The sequence below is a fragment of the Oncorhynchus mykiss genome, chromosome 16, assembly GCF_013265735.2.
Source record: "Oncorhynchus mykiss isolate Arlee chromosome 16, USDA_OmykA_1.1, whole genome shotgun sequence".
Taxonomy (NCBI): domain Eukaryota; kingdom Metazoa; phylum Chordata; class Actinopteri; order Salmoniformes; family Salmonidae; genus Oncorhynchus; species Oncorhynchus mykiss.
This window is the reverse complement of record NC_048580.1, coordinates 6,476,994-6,502,224: the sequence shown is the minus strand read 5'-3', so window position 1 is coordinate 6,502,224 and position 25,231 is coordinate 6,476,994. Positions and strand designations below refer to the sequence as shown.

At 45.5% G+C, this 25,231-nt stretch overlaps 1 protein-coding gene across 7 annotated transcripts in view; it reads left to right on the top strand.

Annotated features, from left to right (window-relative positions):
- The first annotated feature begins 244 nt into the window (after positions 1–244).
- micu1 (mitochondrial calcium uptake 1) overlaps positions 245–25,231 on the top strand; it is a 104,729-nt gene continuing 79,742 nt past the window's right edge. For 6 of the 7 annotated variants that reach the window (XM_036946048.1, XM_036946047.1, XM_036946045.1 and 3 more), the window contains exons 1-3: positions 245–398; positions 10,293–10,460; positions 12,929–13,109. In XM_036946048.1, coding sequence (XP_036801943.1) covers positions 10,294–10,460; positions 12,929–13,109 — 348 coding nt within the window. In that variant the 5' untranslated portion in view covers positions 245–398; position 10,293. Of the gene's footprint in view, positions 399–574; positions 577–10,292; positions 10,461–12,928; positions 13,110–25,231 lie in introns of all 7 variants that reach the window. The other variant, XM_036946043.1, reaches the window with a different exon arrangement.

Below are 25,231 nucleotides of genomic sequence, written 5' to 3'. Positions count from 1 at the left end.
AGCTTGGTGGATATTTGTCCCGCCCTCCAAACTCCGTAGTGACGTAATGGAGGGGGCGTGTGCTGGGACGTTTCCACTAGTTACCACAGCCACAAAGCCAAAATTGGCTTATCGTAAAAGTTTATGAAAACTAAAAATATTTTTAAAAATCGCTTTTTGATGTTAATTTAACATTAGGCATAAGGTTAGCAGTGAGGTTAAGGTTAGGTTAAAATAAAATAAAATTTTAAGAAGATACATGTTAGAAATAGGCGGGGTTTATTACTTTGTGGCTGTGATAACTAGTGTCGCAGAAGGAGCACGTCAGACTGCATAAAGGGAATACATGCATCGGGAGAGACGTCGTAGCTAGATATTTCTAACTATTCAAGACCTGTCGTAGTCGTCTCGAAACTCAAGTAAGTAGCAAAATAGCAGTCTTTAGCCAGTATTTATGTGATATTGAGTTAGCCGATTGCAGTTTTATAGGTAATTTCTATCTAGTTAAAAGGCTACCTACTGTAGCTAGCTAGCCTCCCGGACTACTAGAGGTTGACTTGGCCTCTTCGTTCGTTGTTTCAATATTATCAGGCAGAAGTTACAAGTGAACTGTGTTTAGACTGCACGCAATAATGAATGAATGTTGCTGTGTTGTCAGAGACGATGCACATTATCTAGCTAAGTATTGGTTGGATTTAGCTTTAGCCACTAGAAAGATAGCGCCTAGCTTGACAACACAGTCCAGGGGGTGTCTGCATTTTGTTGTTGTTTTTAACAAACAATTATACGTAGGAGGTTTCATGGTTTAGTTATATAATCCCTAGTTGATTTGTAAACACTAACATTTCGATTTTTTTTTACTTTAAAAAAATACAATTTGATGTAATTGTCATTTTTGGTCCCCCAAAAAATCTAAAATTTGTATAAAAAAAAAGAATAATAAATAAAACACTAATATATCTTGATTAGACAAGTTTTCACCCCCTGACACAATAGATGTTAGAAGCACCTTTGGCAGCGATTAGCTGTCAGCCTTGCATTGTACAATATTTGATTATTATTATTAGAATTCTTCAAGCTCTGTCAAGTTGGTGGTTGATCATCGCAAGAAAGATATTTTCAAGTCTTGCTGTAGATTTTTCAAGATCATTTTTAAGTCATACTTGTAACTAGGCCCTTGTGTTTTAGGTTATTGTTCTGCTGAAAGGTGAATTCATCTTCCAGTGTCTGCTGGAAAGGTTTTCCTCCAGGACTTGGCATGTGCTTAGCTCTATTCCGTTCTTTTTTTATCCCCCAAAAAGGCTTGAAAATATATAGTGGTACTCAGTGATGTGTTATGTTTGATGCTTTGTATTCAGGACAAAAAGGTAATTTCTTAGCCGCATTTCTTGCAGTATTACTTAAGTGCCTTGTTGCAAACAGAATGCATGTTTTGCAATATTTTTTGTTCTGTACAGGCTTCTGTCTTTTCACTCTGTCATTTTACATTAGTATTGTGGAGTAACTACAAGGTTGTTGATCCATTCTCAGTTTTCTCCTATCACAGCCATTAAACTCTAACTGTTTTAAAGTCATCATTGGCCTCATGGTGAAGTCTGTGAGTGGTTTCCTTCCTCTCCGGCAACTGAGTTAAGAAGGACGCCTGTGTATTGACACACCATCCACAGCCTAATTAATAACTTCACCATACTTAGGGATATTCTGCATGTTTTTTTTGGGGGGGGGGGGGGGGGTTCTACCAATAGGTGACTTGCTTTGTGAGGCATTGCAAGACCTCACTGGTCTTTGGTTGAATCTGTGCTTGAAATTCAATACTTGATTGAGGGACCACAAAGATAACTTTGTTTTGCGGGTTACAGAGATGGGCTAGTCATTCAATAATTATATATTATCTATTATTTAACACAGGATGAGTCCATGTAACAAATATTATGTGATTTGTTAAGTACATTTTTACTCTTGAACTTATTTAGGTTTGTCATAACAAAAGGGTTGAATACTTATTAACTGAAGACATTTCAGCTTTTCGTTTTTTAGTGGTTCAGCAATGGGAGGGCCTGGGAGGGCTTTATTGCAGACAGAAATACTCCTCAGCAGCCCTCCTCCCTCTCCTCAGACGATCCCGCAGGTGAAGAAGCCGGCTGTGGAGGTGCTGGGCTGGCTTGGTTACACCTGGTCTGCGGTTGTGAGCCCGGTTGGATGTACTGCCAAATTCTCTAAAACAGAGTTTGAGGCGGCTTATGGTAGAGAAATGAACATATTAAATGATCTGGCAACAGCTCTGTTGGATATTCCTGCAGTCAGCATGCCACCTGCACACACCCTCTACTTGAGACGTCTGCGGCAATGTGTTGTGACAAAACGGCACATTTTAGAGCAGGCCTTTGTCCCCAGCACAAGGTGCACATGTGTAAAGATCATGCTGTTTAATCAGCTTCTTGATATGCCACACCTGTCAGCAGGATGGATTATCTTGGCAAATGAGAAATGCCCACTAACAGGGATGTAAACAAAAAAAAAATTGCACAATTTCTGAGAAATAAGCATTTTGTTTATATGGAACATTTCTGGGCTCTTTTTTTATTTCAGCTCATGAAATGTGGCACCAACACTTTGCATGTTGCATTTATATTTCTGTTCAGTAATACAAACACAATTCCACTTTGACATAATGTGGTATTTTTGTTTAGATCAGTGACACAAAATATACATTTTACATTCGGGCTGTAACGTGGCTGTGAATACTTCCTGAAGGTGCTGAAGGCTGTTTATTATGGCAGACTGGTAGTGGAAACACAGAATGGAAACCTCACGGGAATCAGATCCCTGCTGTCTCCTTCATGATTTTAGGTGTCCTTGGAAACTAAAATAACCTTGGAAAAGTGAAAGCGCGTAAGTTAGGTCGCAGTACAGAACAGCCAGATATCTGTAAAGGATAACTAGTAGTTTATTATTTAGTTATTATTAAGGAAGGAGGCCGTCGCGGTAGGTGGAGGCCGTCGCGGTAGGTGGAGGTCGTCGCGGTAGGTGGAGGCCGTCGCGGTAGGTGGAGGCCGGTGCGCGCGTTGCGGGAGGATCTAGAGGTGATTCAGGCAGCATCATATATCAGTGTTGCTTCTGTGGTGGCGTGGAGGACGTTATTTTGTGTACATATGGGGGGGGGGTAATGGGGGAGGAATGTTTTTTTTAAAGAGTAATTCTTGGATTCTCTGAACCCATTGGTCTGGTAGAGAAGGGCTCTAGCAGGACGATGGAGTAGTGTGTGTGTGTGTGTGTGTGTGTGTACATCACACACCACACACCACACACACACACACAGAATCCTGGCAGGATGAAAACAGGTAGTATGCATGGCCCCAGTCGTCGGTTAAAAATAATTTCCCCACAATACAGCTCTGAGCTCCCATCCTGACTGGGGAATTTCACAGATCAAGTGTAAAAGCTCTCTTGTTAAAATATTATTTTCCACCACACACATTTCCTAAAGCCCAGGTGTGCTACGTTCACAGCAAACTGGCTCACAGCAAACTGGCGTCCTATCAGGAGTTGAGAGGATAAACTGCTGTGTGTGCATGTCTGTCTGTTTGTGTTTGTGTGTGTCTGTCTGGCTTCTTGACATTCCTATCAGCATCGTCTCTGGACCCCAGCCACGCAGAAAGGCTAACTTGCTCTCTTTAAAAAAAAATTTTTTTTTTATGTTGCTAGGTGACAAACAATAACATAAGATGTTCCGTTGGACAGGAGATTTCAGGGTCTCTTGTGCTGGCGCTAATATATAAGCTCTATTGCTTATTAAATCCCCCTTCCTGGTTTGTAGCTCTGTCGGTGAGGGAGCTCTATGGACCATGTCCCAAATAGAGCCCTATTGACTACGCAGTGCATTACTGGAGGGCCCATAGTGCGCTGGTCAAAATTAATGCTCTATGTACAGTTGAAGTCGAATGTTTACATACACCATAGCCAAGTAAATTTATGCTCAGTTTTTCATAGTTCCTGACATTTTAATCCTAAAATTCCCTGTCTTAGGTCAGTTAGGATCACCACTTTATTTTAAGAATGTGAAATGCCAGAATAATAATAGAGTGATTTATTTCAACTTTTATTTCTTCCATCACATTCCAAGTGGGTCAGAAATTGCTTAACTTGGGTCAAATGTTTTGGGTAGCCTTCCACAAGCTTCCCACAATAAGTTTGGTGAATTTTGGCCTATTCATCCTGACAGAGCTGGTGTACCTGAGTCAGGTATGTAGGCCTCCTTGCTAGCACACAATTTTTCAGTTCTGTCCACAAATTTTCTATAGGCTTGAATATATCCACATCATTTTCCATCCTCATGATGTTATCTATTTTGGCTAGTGCACCAGTCCCTCCTGCAGCAAAGCACCCCCACAACATGATGCTGCCACCCCCGTGCTTCACGTTTGGGATGGTGTTCTTTGGCTTGCAAGCCTCCCCCTTTTTCCTCCAAACATAACGATGGTCATTATGGCCGAATTGTTATATTTGTGTTTCATCAGACGAGAGGACATTTCTCCAAAAAGTACGACCTTTGTCCCCATGTGCAGTTGCAAACCGTAGTCTGACTTTTTAATGGCGGTGTTGGAGCAGTGGCTTCTTCCTTGCTGAGCGGCCTTTCAGGTTGTCGATATAGGACTCGTTTTACTGTGGATATAGATACTTTTGTACCCGTTTCCTCCAGCATCTTCACAAGGTCCTTTGCTGTTGTTCTGGGATCGATTTGCTCTTTTTGCACCAAAGTACGATAATCTCTAGGAGACAGAACACGTTTCCTTCCTGAGCTGTATGACGGCTGCGTGGTCCCATGGTGTTTATACTTGCTTACTATTGTTTGTACAGATGAATGTGGTACCTTCAGGCATTTGGAAATTATGAGGTCTTGGCTGATTTCTTTTGATTTTCCCATGATGTCAAGCAAAGAAGCACTGAGTTTGAAGGTCGGCCTTGAAATACATCCACAGGTACACCTCCAATTGACTCAAATAATGTCAATTAGCCTATCAGAAGCTTCTAAAGCTATGACATTTAATGGAATTTTCCAAGCTGTTTAAAGGCACAGTCAACTTAGTGTCTGTAAACTTCTGACCCACTGGAATTGTGATACAGTGAATTATAAGTGAAATAATCTGTCTGTAAACAATTGATGGAAAAATGACTTGTGTCATACACAAAGTAGATGTCCTAACTGACTTTCCAAAACTATAGTTTGTTAACAAGAAATTTGTGGAGTGGTTAAAAAAAACTAGTTTTAATGACTCCAACCTAAGTGTATGTAAACTTCAGACTTTAACAGTAGTTCTATCTGGGATGTCTCTGTAGCAGGAAGACGGCTGCTATAGTCGACTCAACGACATTCAGGGATGACTTTTTTTTTTTTTTTTTTCTTGAAGGGATGGCCGGTACGTGATTTAAGTCTGAGGGGGTATATGGCCCAATATTCCACTGTTAAGAGCTGTTCTTATATACGACGCAACACGAAGTGCCTGGACACCGCCCTTAGCCATGCTATATTGGCCATATACCACAAACCCAGAGGTGCCTTATTGCTATTTTATAAGCTGGTTACCAGCTTAATTAGAACAGTAAAAATATATGTTATGTCATACTCATGGTATACCATGGACTGATATACCATGGCTGTCAGCCAATCAGCATTCAGGGCTGGAACCACCCAGTTTTATAATTACAAAAATAAATTGTGTTTTGACTGCAAGATGCCCAATCAGGGGCCTCCCCAGTGGCGCAGTGGTCTAAGGCCTGGACTCGAACCAGGATGTAGCGGCGCACACTTGGCCCAGCGTCATCCAGGTTAGGGGATGGTTTGTCCAGCCAGGATGTCCTTGTCCCACCGCGCATCCTAGGATCTGCTATAGTAGCAGGAACACAAGGCCTGCTGAGGTAGGGAGAGGATATACCGGGCACATGCACACTGACGCGGTCGCATCTTGTTTCCTCTGACACATTGGTGCGGCTGGCTTCCGGGTTAAGAGGGTGTTGTGTCAAGAAGCAGTGCATCTTGGTTGGGTTGCGTTTCGGATGACGCACAGCTCTCGACCTTCGCCTCTCCTGAGTTCGTACGGGAGTTGCAGCGATGGGACAAGACTGTAACTACCAATTGGCTATCACAACATTGTGTAGAAAAAGGGGTAAAAAAAAACGAATTAGAAGCCCAAACCGATTTTATTTGACTAAAACATCATTTCTCTCTGTGTGGGAATACTTAGGAACAGATTTCTTAAAACCTCTTATGGATTTGACCCTTTTTTTTTCAGTTTTCGCCTAAAATGACACCCAAATCTAACTGCCTGTAGCTCAGGAGCTGAAGCAAGGATATACATATTCTTGATACTGTTTGAAAGGAAACAATTAAGTTTTTCGGAGATGTGAAATTAATGTAGGAGAATATAGTACATTAGCTCTGGTAAAAGATAATTCAAAGGAAAAAAATAATCTGTTTTAAAGTACCTTCATTGACATACAAGAGAAAGGCCATAATGTATTATTCCAGCCCAGGTGCAATTTAGATTTTGGCCACTTGATGGCAGCAGTGTATGTGCAAAGTTTTAGACTGATCCAATGAACCATTCAATATCTGTTCAAAATGTTGTATCAAGACTACCTAAATGTGCCCAATTGTTTTTTTTAAATACATTTTAAGTTCATAATTGTGCACACTCGTCAAACAATAGCATGGTATTCTTTCACTGTAATAGTTACTGTAAATTGGACAGTGCAGTTCGATTAACAAGAATTTAAGCTTTCTGCCCATATCAGACATGTCTATGTCCTGGGATTTTTTGGGGTTACTTACAACCTCATGCTAATCACATTAGCCTACATTAGTTCAACCGTCCTGCCGGTGGGACACCAATCCCGATCCTCTCCCTACCCCACCAGGCCTTGTGTCCCTGCTACTATAGTAGAGCCTCTCCCTACCCCACCAGGCCTTGTGTACCTGCTACTATAGTAGAGCCTCTCCCTACCCCACCAGGCCTTGTGTCCCTGCTACTATAGTATATCCTCTCCCTACCCCACCAGGCCATGTGTCCCTGCTACTATAGTAGATCCTACCCCACCAGGCCATGTGTCCCTGCTACTATAGTAGACCCTACCCCACCAGGCCATGTGTCCCTGCTACTATAGTAGATCCTACCCCACCAGGCCTTGTGTCCCTGCTACTATAGTAGATCCTACCCCACCAGGCCATGTGTCCCTGCTACTATAGTAGATCCTACCCCACCAGGCCTTGTGTCCCTGCTACTATAGTAGATCCTACCCCACCAGGCCTTGTGTCCCTGCTACTATAGTAGATCCTCACCTGTCTCTCTGTCCTGTTTTAAACAGCACCTCTCCAAATGCCCTTAGAGACCCTGTCCCCGTTGTCATGGACTACCGGTCGTCCAATTAGCATATTCTGAGTGGTTGTTATTATAATTTTTCTTCTTCTGCTGAATCAGTGAGTGTGACAGTCAGGGCCTGGATCGGTAATGGAATATCGACAGGTGGCTTCGACCTCGGAGGGCATGATGCATTGAGGAGGGTGTGTGTGTGTGTGTGTGTGTGTGTGTGCTAGAGGGTGTGTGTGTGTGTGTGTGCTAGAGGGGGTGTGTGTGTGTGCGCGTGTGTGCTAGAGGGGGTGTGTGTGTGTGCGCGCTAGAGGGTGTGGGTGTGTGTGTGCTAGAGGGTGTGTGTCTGTCTGTGTCACGAATAAACTTCTCCACCCATGGGTCTGTGTATAGATCACAGGAATACTGGAGCCACAGAGACATCACAAGGGGGACCTCTCTTTTAATTGTTAATCATCTTTCCGTGACACCGGAACAAATTTTAAACGAGTCATGTTCCAAATGAAGTTTTAGAGATAAGCCTAGCCCAAGCACTGTTACGAATTGGTTTGCTGTGACCTGACCACCACCAAGCTCATCTAAAGGTTTGGCTGCAATCCCAAACGGCTCCCTAATATAGTCAGCTACTTTTCACCAGAGGTGTATCGGGAGCCATTGGGACACATTCTTTCTCCTGTGGTTTCATTTAAATTGATAAGGAATCCAGTAAAGATTTTTTTTTTTAAAGCTATTGGCAGGGTAGCCTAGTGGTTAGAGTGTTGGACTAGTAACCGGAAGGTTGCAAGTTCAAACCCCCCGAGCTGACAAGGTACAAATCTGTCGTTCTGCCCCTGAACAAGGCAGTTAACCCACTGTTCCTAGGCCGTCATTGAAAATAAGAATTTGTTCTTAACTGACTTGCCTAGTTAAAGATTTTTTTAAAGATAAAAAAATAAAAGCTATTGATTGGCTAGCAAAGGCAAAAGGGTTGGTATCGTGTGTGTCAAATTTAATTTGTCACGTGTTGTAAACATGTGTAGACTAACCGTGATTGGCTTATTTACGGGCCCTTCCCGACAATGCAGGGGGAAAAAACTGACATCAAAACCATGAAATGTTGTTGTTGTTTCTTATGGTAACCAAAAAAAGTGTTAAACAAATCAAAATATAGTTTATATTTGAGATTCTTTAAAGTAGCCTCCCATTGCCTTGACAGCTTTTCGCACTCTTGGTATTCTCTCAACCAGCTTCACCTGGAATGTTTTTTACATTTTTTTTTATTGTAGGTAGGGGTAAAGTGACTAGGCAACAGGATGCTATTTTCGGTCATAGGAAACGATGGCAAAACATGATGTACAAAAAAAACGTGCAAAATTCAGCGCAAATTTTTATTTTTAATGCACAATAGCAGAATTGGTCAAGAGCCTATAAAACAGCTGCTATTCCCTCTAGCACCACTATTTTAGTGTGTGTGTGTGTGTGTTAGCTCTGCACGAAGTAATGACACAGAGCTCACCACTATAGAACACTCGTTTTTTTAAGGTTATTTTGAGACGGTTAATGAGTTTCTGGAAGAAATGTTTCTAAATCCCGACCCCCCCCCCCCCCCAGGGCAAAGCGGGGGATGGGGGGGACGGTGCTGTGTCGCAGTCATAGGCCCAGAAGACATTTTTCAGAGGGGAGTCAACGTGTACACCAAGGCCAGAGGACTTTATTTTTAGGTTCTATTATGTTAATTCTGGTGGAGGAGCCTGTGCTGCGGGGGGACGGGGGTATGGTGTGTCGCAGTACTAGGACCAGCGCAGTTGGCACCAATAAATCTATGCTTGGCACGCCACGTGGCTTTCAAACGCAAAGTACTGTCTGCTATGAATATCCCACTTCATTGTTGACAGATTTTATTAGATGAATAATGAGCAATTCATTTGACAACTTTTTAGATGGGATGAGTAGCAGTTACAACTCTGATGGGATTATGAGTAGCAGTTACGGCTCTCTGGTGGGATTATGAGTAGCAGGTGTGGCTCTCTGATGGGATTATGAGTAGCAGTTACAGCTCTCTGATGGGATTATGAGTAGCAGTTACAGCTCTCTGATGGGATTATGAGTAGCAGTTACGGCTCTCTGGTGGGATTATGAGTAGCAGTTACGGCTCTCTGATGGGATTATGAGTAGCAGTTACAGCTCTCTGATGGGATTATGAGTAGCAGTTACAGCTCTCTGATGGGATTATGAGTAGCAGTTGCGGCTCTCTGATGGGATTATGAGTAGCAGTTACATCTCTGATGGGATTATGAGTAGCAGTTACATCTCTGATGGGATTATGAGTAGCAGTTACAGCTCTCTGATGGGATTATGAGTAGCAATTACGGCTCTCTGATGGGATTATGAGTAGCAGTTACGGCTCTCTGATGGGATTATGAGTAGCAGTTACGGCTCTCTGATGGGATTATGAGTAGCAGTTACGGCTCTCTGATGGGATTATGAGTAGGAGTTACGGCTCTCTGATGGGATTATGAGTAGCAGTTACAGCTCTCTGATGGGATTATGAGTAGCAGTTACAGCTCTCTGATGGGATTATGAGTAGCAGTTACAGCTCTCTGATGGGATTATGAGTAGCAGTTACAGCTCTGATGGGATTATGAGTAGCAGTTACAGCTCTCTGATGGGATTATGAGTAGCAGTTATGGCTCTCTGATGGGATTATGAGTAGCAGTTATGGCTCTCTGATGGGATTGTGTTTCAAAGTCTTTGGATGTGTTTAGTCATATACAGCTATTTGGGGAATAGTGTCTGTTTTAAATATATTCCCCCCCCGAAAATTTATTGTAAAGACCTACCTTTCTATTTCTGGTGTGTCTAAAACATTTGATAAACATTTAACAATGTTACATCTCCATGTGAGAGAAATTCGTGCACCTCTCGTTTACATCTCTCTCTCTCTCTCTCTCTCTCTCTCTCGCTCTCCAGAATGTACCGCTTGCGGGCGTTGTCGGCGGTAGCGTTGGGGCTGGTGCAGTTGTCACGTCGTTACCATGGTGAGGCTGTGAGGGGCGGGGCCAGTAAGAGGAGACTGATGCTAGCAGCTCTGGTGGGCGTGACCGGGGCCTCAGCCAGCGCTGGACTGCTCTGGACCAGGTATGCACACACACACACACACACACACACGTGTGATTCTTGACCTCTACACGATCTGATTATAACTCATGTGGTGATCTGTGTTTTGGGTCAATTCTATTTCAATTCAACATTTTGTCATTTAGCACACTCTCTAATCCAGAGCAATTTACAGTTAGTGCAGTCATCTTAAAATGGCTAGGTGGGACAACCACATATCAGGCATAGCTACATTGAGGAAAAATGTACTTACTATCAGTAAAGTCAGACTGTGGGGTTAGAAGACTTTGGGCTGAGCGGGAGCGAGTTGCAGAATTCCAGATGGGCGAGGACAAGTTCCTGGATTTGGACCTGCGCTGCTTCCTGTGTGCGGTAGTGTCGCACTATACTGATGTTGTTGAGCATGAACCTGCAGGACAAATCTGTCGTTCTGCCCCCTGAACAGGCAGTTAACCCACTGTTCCTAGGCCGTCATTGAAAATAAGAATTAGTTCTTAACTGACTTGTAAAGGTAAAATAAAAATTAAGGAGTGGGTCACTGCTTTGATGTTTTCAGAGAACGGGGTGTTGTCCAGTGTCACACCAATGTTCTTTGCGCTCTGGGAGAGGGACACTGGAGTTGTCAACCGTGATGGAGGTGTTTGTGTGTGTAGGCCTTCCCCCGGGAGGTAGAGCAGCTACATCTCTTGTTGAGTTCGAGGTGGTGGGCCGGCATCCAGGTTGCGATATCTGCCAGGCACGCAGAGATGCGTGTCGCCATCTGGGTGTCAGAAGGGGGGGGGGGGGGGGGGGGGAGAGAGAGGAAGTAGTTGAGTGTCATCTGCATAGTAATGATAGGAGAGACAATGTGAGGATATGACTGAGCTGAGTGACTTGGTGTATAGAGAGAAGAGGGCCTAGAACCGAGCCTTGGGGGACACCAGTAGTGTGTGTGTGTGTGTGGTCCAGACACAGATCCCGTGGTAGGAGCAGCCTGCCAAGTACAATGTAGAGTCTGCAGCGTCTGAGACGTCCAGCCCTGAGAGGGTGAAGAGGAGGATCTGATAGAGCCTGAGACACCCAGCCCTGAGAGGGTGAAGAGGAGGATCTGATAGAGCCTGAGACACCCAGCCCTGAGAGGGTGGAGAGGAGGATCTGATAGAGCCTGAGACACCCAGCCCTGAGAGGGTAGAGAGGAGGATCTGATAGAGCCTGAGACACCCAGCCCTGAGAGGGTGGAGAGGAGGATCTGATAGAGCCAGAGAGGGTGGAGAGGAGGATCTGATAGAGCCTGAGAGGGTGGAGAGGAGAATCTGATAGAGCCTGAGATGCCCGGTCCTGAGAGGGTGGAGAGGAGGATCTGATAGAGCCTGAGATGCCCGGTCCTGAGAGGGTGGAGAGGAGGAACTGATCTGGTTGTGTCGAAGGCAGCGGATGGCTGTAGGAGGATGAGAACAGAGAAAGAGTAAGCTTTGACAGTTCAGAGAACCTCTTGACACAGAAGAGCAGTCTCGGTTGAGTGACCCATCTTGTAGCCTGGTTAGACTGGTTCCTGGTCCAGATTGTTCTGAGAGGGATAATGAGAAAGTTGGTCTGAGACCGCACACCCGAGTGTTCTGGAAGGAAAAGAAAGGGATGCAGGTCTATAGTTCGACGTCAGATGAGTTGTTGGTTTCTTGGAGGGGATTAACTCGGTCCATTTTGAAGTCAGAGGGGACGCAGCCAGTGGTCAGGGAGGGATTTATCAGGAGTGGGAGAAGATCCCTAGAGGAGGGGGGGGGGGGGGTCGGGCGTTCAGACCTCACTAGTCGCAGGATGTCATCTTGCGAGAAAGAGGTCAAGGCAGTGAGATTAGTAGGAGAACAGAGACCTGGGGGGGGGGGTTAGAGTGAGATTAGTAGGAGAACAGAGACCTGGAGGGGGGGTACAGTGAGATTAGTAGGAGAACAGAGACCTGGAGCGGGTTGCAGTGAGATTAGTAGGAGAACAGAGACCTGGGGGCGGGTTACAGTGAGGTTAGTAGGAGAACAGAGACCTGGGGGGGGGGGGTCACAGTGAGGTTAGTAGGAGAACAGAGACCTGGGGGGGGGGGGTCACAGTGAGATTAGTAGGAGAACAGAGACCTGGGGGGGGGGGGGGTGGGGTCACAGTGAGATTAGTAGGAGAACAGAGACCTGGAGGGAGGGGGGGGGCAGTGAGATTAGTAGGAGAACAGAGACCTGGAGGGAGGGGGGGGGGGGGGGGGGCAGTGAGATTAGTAGGAGAACAGAGACCTGGAGGGAGGGGGGGGGGGGGGCAGTGAGATTAGTAGGAGAACAGAGACCTGGAGGGGGCATTACCATCTCACTACTACTACTACTACTACTACAACACTCCCTCAGGTCTCTATCTGAACTCTGTTTGCAGCTGGTCTGTGGGCTCAAATCACAAACGCTTTGAACATAGTGGAGTTCCCTTTTTAATCTGCTTCCTGTATTTACTTCCTGTGTTTTCTTCCTGTGTAAACCCAGAGCCTACGCAGACGCCGGGCCATCCGTCGCGCACGACGAACATCCCGAGGTAAAGGAGGCGGGGTTTGTGAAAGAGTCAGAGGCCGAGAGTTCGGTGGAGGCCAGCGACGGAGAGGAGGGCGAGGAGGGAGGAGCGGATGAAAAAAAGAAGAAACCACGATCGGGATTCCGTGACCGCAAGGTAATCAATAAACTATGACAACCCACAGCCATTCCCACAGACACAATCAGTCCCTCAGGGCATGACCATCTCACTACTACTACTACACTCCCTCAGGTCATGACCATCTCACTACTACTACTACTACTACTACTACTACTACAATCAGTCCCTCAGGGCATGAGCATCTCACTACTACTACTACTACACTCCCTCAGGTCATGACCATCTCACTACTACTACTACTACTACACTCCCTCAGGGCATGACCATCTCACTACTACTATTATTACTACTACTACTACTACTACTACTACTACAATCAGTCCCTCAGGGCATGAGCATCTCACTACTACTACTACTACACTCCCTCAGGTCATGACCATCTCACTACTACTACTACTACTACACTCCCTCAGGGCATGACCATCTCACTACTACTATTATTACTACTACTACTACTACTACTACTACTACTACAATCAGTCCCTCAGGGCATGAGCATCTTATTATTACTACTACTACTACTACTACAATCAGTCCCTCAGGGCATGAGCATCTCACTACTACTACTACACTCCCTCAGGTCATGACCATCTCACTACTACTACTACTACTACTACTACTACTACTACTACACTCCCTCAGGGCATGACCATCTCACTACTACTACTACTACTACTTCAATCAGTCCCTCAGGGCATGACCATCTCACTACTACTACTACTACTACTACAATCAGTCCACACACACACTCGCAGGCATCTCTCCACTCTCCTCGTCTCTCCGTCTCTCCACTCTCCTCGTCTCTCCACTCTCCTCGTCTCTCCACTTTCCTCGTCTCTCGACTCTCCTCGTCTCTTATCGTCTCTCCACTCTCCTCGTCTCTTCTCGTCTCTCCACTCTCCTCGTCTCTTCTCGTCTCTCCTCTCTCCTCGTCTCTTCTCGTCTCTCCACTCTCCTCGTCTCTTCTCGTCTCTCCACTCTCCTCGTCTCTCCACTCTCCTCGTCTCTCCGTCTCTCCACTCTCCTCGTCTCTCCGTCTCTCCACTCTCCTTGTCTCTCCGTCTCCTCGTCTCTCCACTCTCCTCGTCTCTCCGTCTCTCCACTCTCCTCGTCTCTCCACTCTCCTCGTCTCTCCACTCTCCTCGTCTCTCCACTCTCCTCGTCTCTCCACTCTCCTCGTCTCTCCGTCTCCTCGTCTCTCCGTCTCTCCACTCTCCTCGTCTCTCCGTCTCTCCACTCTCCTCGTCTCTCCACTCTCCTCGTCTCTCCACTCTCCTCGTCTCTCCTCGTCTCTCCACTCTCCTCGTCTCTCCACTCTCCTCGTCTCTCCACTCTCCTCGTCTCTCCACTCTCCTCGTCTCTCCACTCTCCTCGTCTCTTCTCGTCTCTCCACTCTCCTCGTCTCTTCTCGTCTCTCCACTCTTCTCGTCTCTCCACTCTCCTCGTCTCTTCTCGTCTCTCCACTCTCCTCGTCTCTCCACTCTCCTCGTCTCTCCACTCTCCTCGTCTCTCCACTCTCCTCGTCTCTTCTCGTCTCTCCACTCTCCTCGTCTCTTCTCGTCTCTCCACTCTTCTCGTCTCTCCACTCTCCTCGTCTCTTCTCGTCTCTCCACTCTCCTCGTCTCTCCACTCTCCTCGTCTCTTCTCGTCTCTCCACTCTCCTCGTCTCTTCTCGTCTCTCCACTCTCCTCGTCTCTTCTCGTCTCTCCACTCTCCTCTTCTCGTCTCTCCACTCTCCTCTTCTCGTCTCTCCACTCTCCTCCACTCTCCTCGTCTCTCCACTCTCCTCGTCTCTCCACTCTCCTCGTCTCTTCTCGTCTCTCCACTCTCCTCGCCTCTCCACTCTCCTCGCCTCTCCACTCTCCTCGTCTCTTCTCGTCTCTCCACTCTTCTCGTCTCTCCACTCTTCTCGTCTCTACACTCTCCTCGTCTCGTCTCTCCACTCTCCTCGTCTCGTCTCTCCACTCTCCTCGTCTCTTCTCGTCTCTCCACTCTCCTCGTCTCTCCACTCTCCTCGTCTCTCCACTCTTCTCGTCTCTCCACTCTTCTCGTCTCTCCACTCTTCTCGTCTCTCCACTCTTCTCGTCTCTCCACTCTCCTCGTCTCTTCTCGTCTCTCCACTCTCCTCGTCTCTCCACTCTCCTCGTCTCTTCTCGTCTCTCCACTCTCCTCGTCTCTTCTCGTCTCTCCACTCTCCTCGTCTCTTCTCGTCTCTCCACTCTCCTCGTCTCTTCGCTCTCCTCGTCTCTTCTCGTCTCTCCACTCTCCTCGTCTCTTCTCGTCTCTTCTCGTCTCTCCACTCTCCTCGTCTCTTCTCGTCTCTCCACTCTCCTCATCTCTTCTCGTCTCTCCACTCTCCTCGTCTCTTCTCGTCTCTCCTCTCCACTCGTCTCTTCTCGTCTCTCCTCTCCACTCTCATCGTCTCTCCACTCTCCTCGTCACTCCTCACTTGTTTAGTTAGCTGGCATCAAATCAAACATCCTCTTCACTGGGTGTGGGTGGGTGTGTGGGTGGGTGTGTGTCCATCTCTTTTGTGCAGCCAAACCTAATTTAACAAACGCACTCAATATTTAATTTGACGGAGCGTCTGGAACAGCGTGTTGAGTACTTTAAAAATCACAGTTCATCCAGTGATGAGTCAGCGTCCAGCCCCGCCCCCTCCACCCAGAGCGAATCAACACGCACATCTCCACTCAGAAACATATCAGGACATCCCCCCCCCCCCCCCCCCCCCCCCACCCACCCATTTACATTTTCACAGCTTTTCAGGTTAACGAGGTTGGGTTAGACAAAACAGAAACGCACACACACGCACACGCACACGCGCACACACACACACACACGGTGAAGGTGTTTGATTAGATACCAGCTCGACTAAATTAAACTGGATGCTTCCTTCAGCTCCACAGTACACCAGCATTGTGACAGGGAACAGAGAGGAGAGGTGTGTGTGTGTCTATGGAGCTAACAATGTGCACCACTTCACAACACAAAACACGAGACAGGGTTGTGGCAAAGAGAGGAGTTGGGGGGGGGGGGGGGGGGGGGGGGGGGCGGCGGCATGTCAACCTTTTGTCCTATCGAGTACCCATAAAACATGGTGATATACGATGCCAACCGCCTCCTATTGACCACATCCCAGAATGCTGCTGCTGCTTCTCTTCGCCACAGCGACAGTTGGCACCAAATCAAATGCAACTGGAGGAATCGTGAAGAAATATGTTGTTGGAAGGGCAGAGAGAGGCTAGTCTTTTTTATTCTGTTCATTTCTGTTGGAGGAGCAGAACGTGTGTGTGTGTGTGATGGACCAGGGACTGTGATGAGGAACGGACTGTCTTAGCGTAGTAAGTTATAGGACTACATCATGGTGGAACAGTGACCGAGGAACGGACTGTCTTAGCGTCGTAGTAAGTTATAGGACTACATAGTGGAACATGATACCGTAAATACACAGCTACAAAAACTTCTAGATGAAAACTGTGTGGTCTACAGTTTATCCATTATCTCAGGCGAACAGAACCGCCAGACTTCCTTAACATTAGAGATTGCGCCCCAGCTGTTTTTTAACAAAGAGAGACGTACCCCTTCCTCTGAGCTTCCCCGAGGTACAGGGGGGGAAAACAGTTACATTTTCCCGTGTCCTTGTTCAGCCACGACTCTGCGAAACAGGATATTGCATCAGGAGAAAGCCAATCCATAAAACGATTGAAGCGTAACCTTCTGTCATATTCATAGCCTATCGAAGGGAGAGAGAAGGGAATATTTACTACTGTTTTTAAAACGGGGAGGTTGATTTCTGACTGGACGTTTTAGCTTTGGTGGAATTCTCCACTCTGCTTGGTCGACATCCCTCTCTTGCATTCTGTAGACTGTATAACAGGGCCAAAAGTATGTGGACACCTGCTCGTCCAACATCTCATTCCAAAATCATGGGCATTATTATGGAGTTGGTCCCCCCCCTTTGCTGCTATAACAGCCTCCACTCTTCTGTGAAGGCTTTCCACTAGATGTTGGAACACTTCTGTGGGGACTTGTTTCCATTCATCCACAAGAGCATTCGTGAGTTCGGGTACTGATGTTGGGCGATTAGGCCTGGCTCGCAGTCGGCGTTCCAATTCAACCCCAAAGGTGTTCAATGGGGTTAAAGTCAGGGCTCTGTGTAGGCCAGTCAAGTTCTTCCATACAGAAATTTGACACACTGACTTGTTGGAAAGGTGGCATCTTATGACGGTGCCACATTGAAAGTCACTGAGCCCTTCAGTTAAGGCCATTCTACAGCTGATGTTTGTCTATGGAGATTGCATGGATGTGTCCTCAATTTTATACACCTGTCAGCAAAGGTTGTGGCTGAAATGGCCAAATCCACTAATGTGATGTGGTGTCTACATACTTTTGGTCGTATCTATGTATACATACTACCTCAATCAGCCTGACTAAGCAGTGTCTGTACGTAGACTCTCTACTGTCTATAGCCTCTCTACTGTCTATAGCCTCTCTACTGTCTATAGCCTCTCTACTGTCTATAGCCTCTCTACTGTCTATAGCCTCTCTACTGTCTATAGCCCCTCTACTGTATATAGCCTCTCTACTGTCTATAGCCTCTCTACTGTATATAGCCTCTCTACTGTATATAGCCCCTCTACTGTATATAGCCTCTCTACTGTCTATAGCCTCTCTACTGTATATAGCCTCTCTACTGTATATAGCCTCTCTACTGTCTATAGCCCCTCTACTGTATATAGCCTCTCTACTGTATATAGCCCCTCTACTGTCTATAGCCCCTCTACTGTCTATAGCCCCTCTACTGTCTATAGCCCCTCTACTGTCTATAGCCCCTCTACTGTCTATAGCCCCTCTACTGTCTATAGCCCCTCTACTGTCTATAGCCCCTCTACTGTCTATAGCCCCTCTACTGTCTATAGCCCCTCTACTGTATATAGCCCCTCTACTGTATATAGCCCCTCTACTGTCTATAGCCCCTCTACTGTATATAGCCTCTCTACTGTATATAGCCCCTCTACTGTATATAGCCTCTCTACTGTCTATAGCCTCTCTACTGTATATAGCCCCTCTACTGTATATAGCCTCTCTACTGTCTATAGCCCCTCTACTGTATATAGCCTCTCTACTGTATATAGCCCCTCTACTGTATATAGCCTCTCTACTGTATATAGCCCCTCTACTGTCTTTTTACTGTTGTTTTAGTTCTTTACTTACCTGTTGTTCACCTAACACCTTTTTTTGCACTTGGTTAGAGCCTGTAAGGAAGCATTTCACTGTAAGTTGTACACCGGTTCTATTCGGTGCACGTGACTAATAAACTTTGATTTGCGTATTTATGGAAATAGGGTATAGGAATAGGCAAATTACAAATCCAATGCCCTGCTGTCCTGCTGTCCTGCTGTGTGCTGTCCTGCTGTGCGCTGTCCTGCTGCCCTGCTGCCCTGCTGTGTGCTGTCCTGCTGTGTGCTGTCCTGCTGTCCTGCTGCCCTGCTGTGTGCTGCCCTGCTGTGTGCTGCCCTGCTGTGTGCTGTCCTGCTGCCCTGCTGTGTGCTGTCCTGCTGTGTGCTGTCCTGCTGCCCTGCTGTGTGCTGCCCTGCTGTGTGCTGCCCTGCTGTGTGCTGTCCTGCTGTGTGCTGTCCTGCTGTGTGCTGTCCTGCTGTCCTGCTGTGTGCTGTCCTGCTGTGTGCTGTCCTGCTGTGTGCTGTCCTGCTGTCCTGTCCTGCTGTCCTGTCCTGCTGTGTGCTGTCCTGCTGTGTGTTGTCCTGCTGTGTGCTGTCGTGCTGTGTGCTGTCCTGCTGTCCTGCTGTGTGCTGTCCTGCTGTGTGCTGTCCTGCTGTGTGCTGTCCTGCTGTGTGCTGTCCTGCTGTGTGCTGTCCTGCTGTCCTGTCCTGCTGTCCTGTCCTGCTGTGTGCTGTCCTGCTGTGTGCTGTCCTGCTGTTTGACAAAACATTTTTTACGTGCGGTGCCAGTCAAGTGGGCTACGCCGTCGTCTGTACATCACGACGTCGTCGCCATTGGCGACGGCTGTCAATCATCATCATCATCATCCCTAACCCTATCGGGGAGGGATGGTTCCAACATGGCCACCTCTTCTCAAGACAAAACACGATGTCGTGGATAGAAATCTGACTGTCAGGTGAGCGAGGGATGAAGAAAGAGAGAGAGAATTGGGAAATGAAAAGGCAGAATGATCCTTGTGGCAGCTAAACGCAATGCTATCTGAGGAGCTGTCAGCACTGTGTGGATGAACACAGTAGTCTTAATGTCTGATGTTGATCGTCTCGTGGGTGGGTGGGAGAGAGCGAGATCCTTCCCCTGTCTATCTGTCTCTGAGTATCTGTCCCTAATAGGATTTGGGTTGCATTCAGGGCTGTATCTCTCCCCCAGTGGAAGACTAGATTTGAATGGATCAGTCTGTCTGTCTGGTCTCTAGTCAGTACTGTGACCTGAATGGGATCAGTCTGTCTGTCTGGTCTCTAGTCAGTACTGTGACCTGAATGGGATCAGTCTGTCTGTCTGGTCTCTAGTCAGTACTGTGACCTGAAATACTTTTGTTTTGTTGGGAGTCTTGGAGAAGGGCAGAATGATGCTGAGACTCAGATTTTTCACTTTTTAAAATGAACATCAAACAAAAGCCAATGATTGCAAAGTTAAACTATCAATATAGTCTGTCTGCGTGCCAATTGGATTGTGTAATTTGTAATGCTGTGGAACTGTGGGTATGTATGGCTTATAACCAATGTAGAAGTCAGGAAATGACATGCAACCGATTTTTTTTTATCTTGGCTGAAAAGGATAAATAATCTCTTTGAAGAAGCCGCCAATGTCTAAAACAGAAAGTAGAGCGTACTGCTTCTCCTTCTCTGGCCAATAGGAATGGCTACTGCCAGGCTAACTGGTTATGTGTGTGTGTGTGGCAGGCTGGCTTAGGGTTGCAAAATTCCGGTAACATTCCCAGGTTTTCCCAGACATCCCAGTTGTAAGATTCATGGAAATATGTCCAGGATTCCTGGGAAACAAGGGAATTTTTTTAATTCAATTTTGTAACCCCAGATGTCCTCTGCCTTGGTAAGATAGAAACCTGGAAGTCCTTTTTTTTTAAATGACTTAATTATTAATTTTGGGGTGTAGCGCTTCACAAAACCTACGGTTCGATACGTATTGCGGTTTTGGGGTCACGGTTTCGGTACAGCAGGACAATTAAATGCCATTCACAATGTTGTTTGCATTGTCTGTTGTGACAGGATTGTTATGTTGAGCCTCTCAAGTTTCTCCTCTGATGCTGCGTTTGCAACCATGTGGGAGGTAGGGATTTACCAGTTTGTGTGTGTGTGTGTGTGTGTGTGTGTGTGTGTGTGTGTGTGTGTATATATACCAGTTAGATGCATTCATGTGATTTGAACTTGTTGAGAAACGCAGATGGGCTAATGTGATGGGATGTCACTGCATCGGACAATTAATTCAACATCGGCTTTGGCTTGCTTATATACTGTAGAGTGGGTGAACTCCCTGTTTGCTGAAATCGGTGCAAGATGGACTTTCGTAACGTGTCTCGAGCTCTTTCACGAGGCGCTGAAACCCCTCATTCTCAACCACCGAGAATCGACACACGTTCGCTATAAACCAAAGACTGTAAAAAAAATATAAACTTAGCCTACCTATCGCTCATGTTGTTTCTTTGGCCCGGTCGGAATCAGTTGCCGTCTGCTTGAATGCAGAGGGGAGACCATGTTGTTTCTTTGGCCCGGTCAGAATCAGTTGAATGCAGAGGGGAGACCATGTTGTTTCTTAGCGTTTCCGTCTTGCTCTGGTATCCTGGGGAGATGTCGGTGTTAACGTGTCTACGTATTTGAGGTGTTGGCAGTTGCACAGGCTATTCTGGTTGAGCAGTGGCAACATATACCCTCTATGCCCTTCGCTGTTGTAATCTACTGGGAAGATGTGGGAAATGTTCCCAAACTAGAGGTTTAACCGATGATGAAGATCCTCCTGGTTTATCCACCACTCTCCACGATACACAACTAGTTCCCCGCTGCGCCTCACAAAAGGACCGTTTTCAAATGGGCCAGATTTTTGATTACAACCTCTGCGTAGGCGCTAGTAGTTTTTAACAGAAGATTCTGGAATCTTTTCAGCTCAGATGTACTCAACAGGCCTTCAACACCACATTGGAATGGGGTTTTTTATTTTGTAAATCTAAAGTACCAGTTGTAACTAAGCGTTTCACAGTATTTTTTTTCACAGTACAGTATTCACTATTTGTTGTATTTGACAAATGGTGGGGGGAAAAAATGGTGTCTTCATGTGTTTTATACTTAGCCTTAATGTTTCATTTTATTTTAAAAATAAACACCAGTCCCTCATTTTAGTCAACCCTGTTACATGAACTGAACTCTCGTTTTTTTTAAGGAAGTTATGGTATTTTTAGCAACTGGATAACTGCATATTTCCACCCGGAAGCGCTGATGTCTTAGTGTCTCTAATAAATTACAGAACCAGACAAAAAAAAGTTTGGACATAGCTACTCATTCAAGGGTTTTTCTTACTTTTTAATGTTGTCTATATTGTAGAATAATAGTGAAGACTTCAAAACTATGAAATGACACATAAAAAGTGTTTTAAACAGATCCAAATATTTGAGATTCTTCAAAGTAGCCACCCTTTCCCTTCATGACAGTTGAATTTCTCTCAACCAGCTTCACCTGGAATGCTTTTCCAACAGTCTTGAAGGAGTTCCCACTTATGCGGAGCACTTTTTGGCTGCTTTTCCTTCACTCTGCGGTCCAACTCATCCCAAACCATCTCAATTGGTTTGAGGTCAGGTGATTTGTGGAGGCTGGGTCATCTAATGCAGCCCTCCATCACTCTCCTTCTTGGTAGAATAGCCCTTACACAGCCTGGAGGTGTGTTGGGTCATTGTCCTGTTGCAAAACAAATTATAGTCCCACTAAGCCCAAACCAGATGGGATGGCGTATTGCTGCAGAATGCTGTGGTAGCCAAGCTGGTTAAGTGTTTTCTTTGGGCTGAAATCTGAGACTGGTAACTCTAATGAACTTATCCTCTCCAGCAGAGGTAAGTCTGGGTCTTCCTTTTCTGTGGTGGTCCTCATGAGAGCCAGTTTCATCATAGCACTTGATAGTTTTTGCGTCTGCACTTGAAGAAACTTTTTAAAAGTTCTTGACATTTTCCAGATTGGCTGACCTTCATGTCTTAAGGTAATGATGGACTGTCCTTTTCTCTTTGCTTATTTGTGCTGTTCTTGCCATAATATGGACTTGGTCTTTTACCAAATAGGCCTATCTTCTGTCATGACGATCTGAAGGATCAAAGTGTGGGTTCACAATCCAGATGTGTTGGTCATTACTGAGACGTGGTTAAGGAAGAGTGTTTTGAATATTGATGTTGACCTTTCTGGTTATAACCTTTTTTCTGCAAGACAGATCTACCAAAGGTGGGGGAGTGGCAATCTTTACCAAGGATCACCTTCAGTGCTCGGTTGTCTCCACCAAGTCTGTCCCCAAACAATTTGATTTGCTGGTTTTAAGCATTAAACATATATTTTTGTTGACTGTTGCTGAGTGTTATTGTCCTCCATCAGCATCGGCCTGTACCCTAAGCTCTCTCCTGGCCTGTCACACTAAGTCTGAATTTGTCCTGCTAGGTATGTCATGACTCTCTGTGACGATCTGAAGGATCAGGTGACAGTGGGTCCGTCTCTACAGCGTGTTCTCTCTCTCGTAGAGGTGTGTGGGGGGAGGTCGGAGGTCGGCTGTTTTATGACGGTCGTAAAATACTCTGTTCTCTGTGGTGTTCCAGACTGGAATGTAAACTGTGGAACAAAGAGACACACTTGGACAATCAAACGTTTGAATAATTACACAACGTCTTTTGAGAATGTGGGAATTTGTCCGTGGGTGTTTTGAAAGAACAACCCTGTCAAAGTTGTGTCATTTAGTGACCTCATGAAACACAGGAGACCCACATTACTGCATCTCTGTTCGTGTACACTTTCCAATTATCAGATTCACATCTAGATGTTGGGATACAATTATTGAGTAAATATGAAACTATTTGTGAAAAGATGTAGTGTGATGTTAGGCTTCTAAATGAGTGTGGATTTTCATAAAGTTTAACTAGTCAATGGCCCTCCTTGAGGCCAGACATCACATCAGGTGTCATGGAATCGGACCTTTTTCCACAGTGTAAAACTTTTCCTACAAAAATGTACATTAAGTCAGAGAACGTCGGGACAGAGTCCCCACGTTGGAATGGCCTCAATTCAAGACCACGCAAACCACGGTGTAAGCTAAGGTTGCAAATGGTTGAATTTCTAAGACCAGAAAATATGAAGCGTTAGCTACATGTGAAATGGTTAAGAACTCTGTATGCTGTCGTGAAAATGTCCTCTGTCTTACCAAATCGTGAGAGCGCAAACAACACACAAGTCAGAGTATATTATAAAGTCCCATCTTTAATTATATATGAGCTTCACCATAGCCCTGTTTGACTCTCAGATCAATTCAGTGTCTATAAATTCTCAGTGTCAACATAATGACAACTGAGGTCCTTTATAGCAAAGATCCACCCCCTATTCGACATGACAAACCACAGATCTAGGAAAACTGCACAAAGGAAGATTTTACTTTAGAGAGGAGTATCCCATAGCCAGACAGCATTAGCTATAAATTATCGTTCAGTTTGCTCTCCTAAACGAAGTTCCTATTTTGTTCTTGCTACCACTTAGGACCAAAACATTACCTCATCCAATGGCATATATCAATTGTCAAATCTAGATACTCCCATCAAAAATACACCCCCTCCTGGACAAGCTCACAGAGACGGTGAGCCTCTTAGGTCATACACTAGATCAAGATAAGGGCAACCTCTGTAATAGTTACAGACGCATTCCCATAAGAAGACAAGCCTGACCTCTCCCCTCTCTGGGGCCCAAGTCACTTTTCCCCCACATAAGCAGACTTATGAAAATTGATAAAACATCTTATTTATCAATGTTACCTAAAGAATTGTGATTTTGCCACAATTAGACCGTGGAGCGTGGAGCGTTGGCTACACGGCTGGAAATGGTTAAACTCTGAGACTATCGATCATTACAGAATAAGAGCAAATCCTAGACATAGAATTACTAGTCTGCAGCTGGAAATTACGTAAGTCTAGTTCAAGAATACCGACAACCGCCGAAACATCTATTCTATGCGATGGGTACGCCTGACGTATCCACTAGGAATGCAACTTTTCTGTCGAGACTCTCCAGCAGACGGACCGATGACCACAGACGTGCACTTGTAAATATGTAAATTGCAATTTTATTTTTGAATGAGCAGCCGTTCATGTAAAGTATTAGCAATTTCTAAGAGTTTCTCGCTCTTGAGCGGTCCACACTCTTTCCTTTGTCTATCAAGCCGTCATGTCGGTTTCATCCGCTAGGGACTTTTCTTTTTCTATCGCGTATGAACTAATTGTGTGTTTTTCATGTATTTCTGTGATCTTATTTAGTTAGTTAACCTGTTGATCCTACTTGAGACGCAGACGTCTCAAGTAGGCACCTGGAAATGCAAATGCGCTACGCTAAATGCTAAATGTACTCGTTAAAACTCAAACGTTCATTAATAAACAATTAAACCGGTTTTTGTATATCGCTGATTCATCATTTAGGCTAGGGTTCGTGCAGATATCCAAGGGTTTGCGACGTTCAGTAATGAGCATCGATAAGGTAATAATGATACATTAGTTAAAAGCTATACACTCGGTGCTCCTTTCACATTTCACAGTGATGTGCATGTTTTTCTGAGACGTCTTTGAGAATTAATATGAAAACCGTATACTAATATATGAAAATATTACGTAATGTCTCAAAATAGATATATTTCTTACATCTATATTGTTTTATGTCCTGTTGATTCGAAAAGAAAGATGACCAGTTCAATGGGGAAGTGAGCCTGTCCGGTGGCCAGTAGCCTTACATTTTACATAGAATCTCCAGCACATTAATATATAGTCTCCACATTGACTCTGTACCGGTACCCCCTGTATATAGCCTCCACATTGACACTGTACCGTAACACCCTGTATATAGCCTCCACATTGACTCTGTACCGTAACACCCTGTATATAG